We start from the raw sequence: 9,187 nt of genomic DNA, 5'->3' as shown, positions 1-9,187 counted from the left end.
TCAGTATTAAAGAAGCTACTCCTGAGTTCTGTCAAAACTCACAGATCAGAATGAGAAATATATGAAAGCGTTTCTTCAGTGAGACCTGTGCTACAAAAATCCCTCTAAGATCAGCTTTTTATTAGTGTTGGGGGTCTTTTCAGTTACTCTTTCATGCTCACGGTGGTGGTGGTGCTGTATTTCTTGCTGGTTCTAGGTTTTTGTTTATATTATGTGCCTCTGTGATACTTTTTGGAGAAGTACGAAGAAAATCGTTCAGGTTTGGCCAGAACTTTGGTTTTAAACCTCTTTTGTACTGTTTTGTTTGTACCCTCACAACGGGGTAGATTTGGTGTGAAGTGTTTGTGCTCCTCCAGGTTTTCCCCTAGTTTATCACAGCATAGTGAAGACACTTCTGAAGTAGGTTGTAGTCAGAATCTCCTGCTAAAGCTGCGAAGAAATCGCCCAAGAAAGTCTTATCTTGTCAGAGGAAGCTCCTTGTTTTGATTAATATAATGGGTGCTATTAATTATCGGGTCATTTCAGACAATGCTCTCACATACCTCAATATTCAGCAGCGTAAGCTGCTTGGAAAGCAGTGTTGCCGTTTTCCACCTGCTCCTACAGGACATCTGGAAGCCAAATCTAAACCTACAGTAATAACTGAATGCCTTTGTGTCAAGTCTGTATGCTCCTTTTTCAGAGATGTCCACCACAAAAAAAGGTCTATCTAGGGACAACAGGGACAGCAAAGCCCCTTTTGTTTTCAAATTTTTGGCCTACTGTATTCTTTACCACAATTGTGGGATCACCCAAAGGCATGAACATGTTTTACTTTTTCTCCTGAACGGAAAGGAGACCAATGCCAAATCACCAAAGAGAATCAGGACCTAGTTATCCTAGTTAGCATGGACTGTTGGACCTTTCAGTTCACTAGCTGAAAAGATTAGGTCTGACAATTAATCAGCAGTGATTATTTCTGTTTAATATACTTGAATATTTGGGTATTTTTTTGTTCAAAACACTTGAAAAGAAAATTAAAAACTCCCCTTGCTGGTTGCATGTGAGGCATGATAATTGAACAACTCAGAAAAGAGCCACAAACCATGACCCTATATTCACTTTGTCCCACTGGATGAAGGTACTTGGACCTAACATTTTGATTCAGGCCCTATCTTTACTTTAAAGCTTCACTTGACTACTTTAAACAGAAGACTGATTGCCTAGATGGATTTTCAGTGCACCACAGCAGCAGTCTATTAACCTATTTAGATGGTATCTAAGGTAGCAATGAGATTAGAAATGAGAAAGGAAACTGGGAGGGAGGAAAGTCAAGAAACTCAAAAGCAGGTTAAAATTTTGGTACTTTTTGGTGAAAGCACCAGAAATAAGGGTCAAATTGTCCTGCAAGGGAGTGTGTCCAGTTGATATGAAGTAATCCTTTAAAGACAATCATGGACTAGCTATAATTCTGAAGGCGGCTAATGCCAAGATAACACAGAATTATTAAAAGATGTTACGCATTTCTCCCCAGTGACAAAACAACTTCGGCTCTCAGGAGCACTCTGAGATAAAACTAGTTTTTCTGGATTACAAATCTATACTTTTCAAACTTTCACTAAGGACATTAAGTGCAAACTTGCTTCAGCAATTAAATTTTCATCAAACTCCCAATTTGACAGGCACTGCCCTAGGGCAGAACCACCGTTCTGGACTTCAGACAATCAAGTGCTACTTTGTCCAAGGATACGTTTTGTTTCCGAGCTATGTTGTCTTTGGATCCAGGTTTCACACCTTTGAAGCAGTAGTGAATTTTTATAAATTCCTATTTTATCTGTATTGCCCAAGAAAAGTTGTCATCTTCACAACGGTAGGATCTGTTTCTCCCTCTTTATATTGGACCCGTCTTTGTGAGATCTTGGTGTTGTTTGTAAGCAAATGAGATGTTATTGTAAATCAGATTTGCAAAACCTGTAGTTGCTAATTTTCAGGGAATCTCTTCAGGTCAGCAGTTTGGGACCCTACTTGAAGCTGGGGATCAGAGGCTTTCCACAATAGGTCATTGTCGCTATATTTTGTCACTGCTTTGCTTAAAACAAAGGCTAACCATTCTACAGCCCTGCAGCAGGAGGCAATTTGTTTTTCATGGAAAACCACAGCCTATTTGCAGTTGTGAGCACAAGCTATTGCCCATTATAGCCATTCTTAGAGAAGATTGCATGTGTACATACATGGAAAATTCTTCTGATTCACTTGGGCTATACAAATCAGGGAATGGCCATATTGAGATCGAAATCAACCTTGTTTAAAAATCTGTCACTCAGCAAAAAGTCCAGCAAGTGTTATGCTGTAAAAATAGTTTTAAGATGCCCTTAAAGAACAAAGATATCCTAAAAACTAATACCTAAAAGTATGTATCAACTACGGACAAATGAAAAGTTTGAAAACTGGAAACAATTCAAGGAGTAACACGAAACTTAACACTCCAAAAAGCCTTTTGTTGTTGTTAAAAGTACAAGCTTCTAATAAGAGGTAAATGATTTAAGGGAGGCCCTGGGACAGTATTTTGAGCTTTGTTTATTTTGCCATGATTGAAGTACAGACTTTGAGATATGTAAAAGAGCAGGTTACACAATTAGATTTGTACAGCTTCGCCGAATTGGCACATGTGTGGCAGGAACTGTTTCTGACCATAGAAGGAGATATGTATACACATAAAATCTAAAGTAAACATGGCATTCAAATAAAACTTCTTGATGAGGCAGGAGAAACAAAATTTTCAAGGTGTGAGAAATAGTCGCCTCAGTTATCTGATGAAGAGTCATAAGATAAGTAATCTTGTTACCTAGGAAAAGAAAGGTTTAACAAGTAGTTGTTTGAACTATGTAAATGGGTACTGAATTATTTAATTTGCTATTTTAACTTTTGTAGCAGTCATTGAGACCAATATATGATAAGCCTAAATTCTTTCCGAAAGAAAATATCTTTCAGTTCTTGTCACGAAAAAAAGCTGCTTGGGAAATTCGATTCCTTTCAAGGCAGATAAATTAGGGAGTTAAAGAGATGTTAACAGTCTTGTCAGATGTCCATGAAAAAAAATGTAGCTATCCAAGGGAACAACTATGTTTTCTACTGTAGAAAATGACATCCTGTGTGTAAAAATCTCTATTTGTCAATCTCCCCATCCCCCTTCCCTTCCCCCCCCCCCCCCCCCCCCCCCCCCACAAAAGAGTGTGAAGATCCCCGGATAGTGACTTGAGGTATACTGACAATCAGCTTGATTTTTGTGTTACACCCTCCCACGGTGGTAAAGGCACATCCCTACAGGTACAGAAAAGCACGGCTTTAGAAGGAATTTCTTATTTAATTTCTCAGGACTGTTAAAACATCCGGAAGAAGCCAACATTGCTAGTTAGGTACTACTAAAATTTTCTATTAAAAGAAGAAAAAACCAACCGTGAAATCACACTTTCAAGCCCAAAGAAAAGCGAGAACTTTCGGTTCTGCTTCCATTCTGGAAAGCAGAGTACAAGTAGTGTGAAAATAACCACAGATGTTTTCTGTTGGTAAGACACTGGGAAAGTATTTTGAGAATCTCCTCTTCATCTTTACTTTACTTGAGAAACTGAAATCAAAAGGAGGAATTCCTTTCTGCAGTGAACATGCACATTTTCTCCCTCAATTCAAAAACCTTTTCGAGCCATTGGAATGCATTTCTGCGGGCACTCAGGAGCACAGGAAATTTGAAAGGAGCTGTGAATAGCTGTTAACAGTTGCATTCAGAAGTGAGAAGATAGTGGAAGATAGAAAAGCTAGAGCAGCAATTTGTTCCTTACACAGTAGGCAAAAGTCAGATTTTTGGGTTTCTACGTAGCTTTGTAAAATAATCTTTTTGTAAACCTAGATTTTCTCCCTATTTCGTTGTTTTAACAAACACACACCTTTGAGTTAGCATTTCCCCCCTCAATTAATTAGACAGTTGTCCTGAAGTATGAGGTTTCTCCAAGAGGCCTTTTTGGCATGTTTGATGTCCTAGTTGTAATGTTGATACCAGCAGCCTACCTAGCAGCTTAGGGTCTGCTTGGTGAGAAAATGCACACTATATATCTGCTATCTCAGCCCCCCAAGCTAATTTACTTACCAGTCATCTTGAAATACGTGCTGTGCTATGCAGAGTCCTACAAACACACTTGTATGGAAAGGAACCAATTCCTTTTTACCACGGGTAACAGCATCACAGTCTCTGCTAAGCACAGAGAAAACAGAGTGTTTTATTTTAAAATGAGCCTATAGGTAAATAAGAATAGAATATTCCAGTAGAATAAAGACTTCTTTTGAAAATTTCCATTATGTTTTTTTCATAATGTTTATATGTTTTAGCTGTGACTATGTCCATCAGTACCAGTAGCAGCACAGAAATGTTAAGACATTAAACCCTCTCCAAAAAAACCACAAACCAAACCACTCCCCCAAAGTACAAATTCTTAATTTTTGTAGCAAAGTTTAACAACTTAAAAAACTTTTTTGTAAAGTTCTGTTAAAAACAGTGCTACTCTCTTAAATTCTACCTTCACACATGTGTTTTTTGTGTTTGATCACCTGAAAGTTATAAAGAGTGAATTTCCTTTAACTGTATTGAAAAAAACAAAGGAATAAATATTTTAAAGTGAGAAATATTGCAGATGTCTGTTGTACAGATTAGATTTCTGTTGGATATTTTTTATCCTGTTCTGGACCACAGGGCAGGACGATAAGATAACCTCTTGATGTCTTGCCTTCCCTTTTTCATAGCTCTGTAATTGCTTGATATTCTTTCAGCAGAATCTGAGAAACAGGGTTGTCCTTCAGTATTTGCATTTTCCTCATGTTATTGCTTAATGCATATTGAAGTCAGGGTGACAGGAGGAAATGGTTCTGTTACATCATGTTTAGTAAAAATTCACCTCTCTGCTGTGGTCGGGGAGCTGTATTAGTTTATCGCCAGCAACACTTCGGCAAGGATACAGAGAAAACTTGAGTCTTTTTCAAATAAGAGTGCAACTGAAAAAAAAATATTTTAAGTGAAGAAATTTTAGATGTCACACAAAGTTTTAAAGTACGATCATAAAAGCTGTTTCTCTCACCCATTAGTGGCTTTTGCCTATCAAGACCAAGTCTCTTCTAGTACAAAAATTATCTTTTTCAGGCACAGCATGTATATATCATTTCCTAAATGACTTTTCCCCTTTTAAAAATATTTTCTTCAAAGGATTGGAAAATAGGTTCTTTGAAAACAGCAAGCTCTAGCCGGCTTCCAGCATGCAAAAACTTTTAATAGCTTCAAGCAGAAGTTGGTGAATATATAGCAAGGCTACACATTTGTCGTAACTGGTAGCTCTCCTTTGTTTTAAATTTTTTAAAGTGAGAAAGCTTACTGTCTGCAAAAAAACATTCCTACAAGAACAATCCTAGAAAATCTGAGATATTTTGTTGTAAATATCTTAAAATAAGACAAACAATCTTAATTAAGGACTAGAAACATGCAGAGTATTATGGAGGTCAAATAAAATTTTAGAAATTAGATAGAGATGGAGAGCTGTTTTTAAATAACTAATTGAAGAGTACAGAAATCTTTTCACAGTTAGCAAAAGACAAAGGAGAGGCAAAAGTCACTAAGGTAATTGTGTGAATTATTCAGCCAAGTTGCCACAATTCCTATGGCAGAAATTGCTCCAGTGCATAATCTGTAATTATAGAGTGGCACAGGAACTTACTGTCTGTGACACCAAGGAGAGGTAGCTTGGTTACACCTTTGAAAATATGTTTATTCCATTACTACCCTAGGGAGAATCCAAAATTTGTGTCCTGTTGAAACTGTTCATTTCTGTGGATGCCTTCTACTGGGCTCTTAATTTTAAATACTTAAAAATACACTATAAGAAAAAAAAAGAGGGGTAAATATTTTCTAATCTTCCCTAGTACACGGAGTGGAAAAGTCCCTACCAGACACCAGTCCCAGCTTCATTGTGTCAGAGAACAGAAGCAGAGCACAAATGAATCCATGACAAAAAGGGGGTTCAGCAGAGGCAAGAAGGACAAGTCTAAATCGTAGCATAGGTGAGAAAGGTGGAGGAATTCCTCAAAAGTTGCATATATGAGAAAAAATTTAGCAAAAGTTCATGTAAACAAAATTTAATCAGCTAGAAAAGCAGAGAAATCTTTCCCCTTCAGTTGCTAAAAAAAATAAGTCAAGAGCACTAACAGAGCTGTAAAGAGGATCTTGACCTTTCTAGCCTAGTAGGGAGGCTCTTTACTCATCATCCTTCTCTATACTTTCAAAAGCAAGGAAGAAATAACAGAGCATTCTGTTGTCAAGTTCCTCTAGCCGTTGCTTACCAACGTCTGTTTTCAAGAACAACTCGCTGTGAGAACTTGAAGCAGCTTTCCAAGTTGTGTCCTGTAAGGTTTAAATGCTGCTACATCTACTTTCCTGCCTAGCAAGTTAGTCAATAAGCAATTATCACCTGTCTACCTCCCATTCCCAGTATGGATATTTCCACTACAGCTCACCTGAGTGAACATATGTCACAGCAGATACAGGCTGCCAGTGTTTCTGGCAAACACTGCCCCAGTACTGCACACATTTTGGAGCAGGTGTCAGAGGCAGATGTATTCTTCACTGATATTCGTGGGACGAAGATTAATTTATTCCTACACAGACATAATTGTGCCGGAAACATTTTGGAAAGCCAGCAAGTAGCGCAGAAAGATTTTTGTGAATGAAACCACATATCTGTAACACATTCAAGAAAATATCTAATTAAAAACTGCAGCAATGAGTTGAATGATTTTCTCATATTTGAAAGAATCCTAGTTATATTAAGTCTAGGATGTCTAATCGCGTTGAGTTATGCAGTAGCAGGCAACTTTAATCCAATTCCTTCCTTTCCAAACAGGAGCCCTGGCCATTACTTGGGCATAGAACTGAAAGCTGGAACAAACAAAGTCTTTCGTGTTTAGTCAGAGCTTCATGAAATCACAGGATCTCTAGGTAGGCTTTAAGGATCTGCCAAGTCAATACAAAACAGAATGCCTTGTGTGCTAACCTTGCCTTGTATGCAGATGGTGCCTGCCTCAAGGAAATTTGCACCTGTAAAGTTTAAATTTGAACAAATCATCAGGTGAATGTCAGGCAGGTGGCCAAGGCTCTTTAAGCCGAACACAAGTAATCAAGGTTTTGTAGGCCTTGTAAATTACACATAAATTGCCATGTCAAAGGGCCTAGCCCTTTGGCAGAAATAGTTTGACAATATGGATTTATGCACTCATTTTGCAATACAAGGTCAAAACACAATGTCAAAGCTATAGAGAATAAAGGACTAGAAGCCATGCCTCCATTACATTAAAGAAAATTTCAAATGGGGTCTAATAAGCTGTCAATTCCACTACTGTTGAAATTAGTGGTGGCCCCTTGGGTAACCACTGCTTGTGATTTGAGTACACCATCATCTGCAGCTACTTGGGATGGATCTCACAGGGTTTGTGCAGCTTACTGAGCGCACAACAGAACGGCTGTACTGCAGTTCTTGGGAAAAAAATGCATCTTCTTTTTCTCATGTGCAAAAAACTGTGAGACACATATGTAATTATTTGCTAGGCAACTTGGGGAAATGGAACTTTAAAAGCCACATATAAATGGGTGATAACTAAAATTTAACTCTGGGATACCAACATTCCATGGATGCTTATGCATATAAACACACACACACACAAACACACACACACACACACATATATATGCAAAAAATAAATACGGTTTGTTTTTTTTTTTTTGCGTATAAAGCAAAAAGGGAAATCTGCAGAAATGGAGGAGCAACGTGCTTTCCAAGTTGTACTAGGAACTATCTTAAAGTCATGGACTTTCCTGCAACACTTGCACAGTTTTTTCAGTACTTTCTTTACTAGCTTCAGCTTCTTGGCGTTAAATTGAGCTTGCACTGTTGCAAGCCATTTTAAATTGATACTTGCAGAACAGCAAGAAGTGTGAAGCTGCCAATGAAGAGTCAATGAGGAGCCAGTGATAGCAGTTATCAGCTTCTCCACACAAATGTCCTGAGTTTTTCCAGCTGTGTGAGCCTTTCCAAGTTTGATTAAAAAGGGATTAATTTTCTTTTATACATGCACACACACACGTGCACACGCACCACACACATATATGTGTATATATATATGAATCGGTTTATTGTGGGGTTGCAAGTTATAACCCCTTCAGGCAGATGTACATTTGAATGTACCCCACTTTTCCCAGAGTGAGCTGTGATTACAAGCAGCAGTGCAAATTTTTGATCAGATGTACTCATACAATTTTAGAAGCAGTTTGCATTATTCCACTGTTCAGCCAGAACTGGGAGGGGCTGGTTATGATATTATACCTATCATGCTGAAAATACAGGAGGTTCCTGATGTCTGAGTAAGGCAGAGTTTTTCTAATTCAATTGCTATTTGTCACTATTGATGTGATGCAGGGCTTTCTGGATTAGGGAGGGGAGGTCATACTATTTAATATGGAATACATGAGCTGCTCCCATCCAGTGAGCTGTTCCTTGTCATTGGCTGATCACCTTCTCACCTCTTCAGAGAGAAAACACACTGAATTACAAAACAAAGTGTTTTTTATTTCTTTTGTCTGTGACTTGAAATGGCTCGTTTGATATTAGATTGGGTGTTTCTTGGTCAAAAGCAGGGAAGTGGGGAAGCGATTTGGAAAAAGAACAAGTGGGAACTATGACCTCTGTTGCTGTCAGTTTACCCCATTCACCAATCCCAGTGAAATCAGCTTGGGAATAGAATTACCTAAACATGTAAAGACAAAATGTTGAATTAAAAAACATAGGTCAGAAACACACAATCTCTCTCATCGGCACTGTGATGAGAGTACACAGTTGTTAAGACCTCCATGTGAATAGGCTGGTACAAGGACTGGCCAGCAGGCCAACAGCATGTTTTTATTATGGGTTGTATCTGTCAAGATGTATTGTCATTTCGCTTCAGACTGGTTAGACAACATAAGAGGGTGATGTGCTGAGGTTGCTGAAACCACATGCATTAAGTTCTCAGTTCTGTGAACTGGAATTTATTAAACTCTGTTTTTCTCTGTGCGTTTTTTATATTCTTCAGGAAGAAGGGTGCCATGAATGTATCAAACAACCAGTCACTTACAGATCCTGTA

The 9,187-nt window shown here is 38.2% G+C and overlaps 1 protein-coding gene and 1 long non-coding RNA gene across 2 annotated transcripts in view; one reads left to right on the top strand and one right to left on the bottom strand.

The window, feature by feature from the left end:
• Positions 1 to 2,410: 2,410 nt before the first annotated feature.
• LOC136288936 (uncharacterized) lies at positions 2,411 to 6,439 on the bottom strand. Its single transcript, XR_010720654.1, has 4 exons — positions 6,355 to 6,439; positions 4,923 to 5,019; positions 4,121 to 4,225; positions 2,411 to 2,824 (listed from the first exon to the last, which is right to left on the bottom strand). It is a non-coding gene; the product is annotated as an uncharacterized lncRNA (long non-coding RNA).
• Positions 6,440 to 9,148: 2,709 nt separating this feature from the next.
• Positions 9,149 to 9,187, top strand: part of LOC136289049 (leucine-rich repeat-containing protein 2-like) — a 16,679-nt gene continuing 16,640 nt past the window's right edge. The window contains exon 1 of the mRNA XM_066182516.1: positions 9,149 to 9,184. Coding sequence (XP_066038613.1) covers positions 9,149 to 9,184 — 36 coding nt within the window. The remainder of the gene's footprint in view (positions 9,185 to 9,187) is intronic.

This window comes from Chamaea fasciata, unplaced genomic scaffold, assembly GCF_029207755.1.
Source record: "Chamaea fasciata isolate MVZ Bird 193981 ecotype frontalis unplaced genomic scaffold, bChaFas1.0.hap1 SCAF_4, whole genome shotgun sequence".
Lineage (NCBI taxonomy): Eukaryota > Metazoa > Chordata > Aves > Passeriformes > Sylviidae > Chamaea > Chamaea fasciata.
The sequence above is the reverse complement of the archived record's forward strand: the minus strand, read 5'-3'. Positions and strand labels throughout refer to the sequence as shown.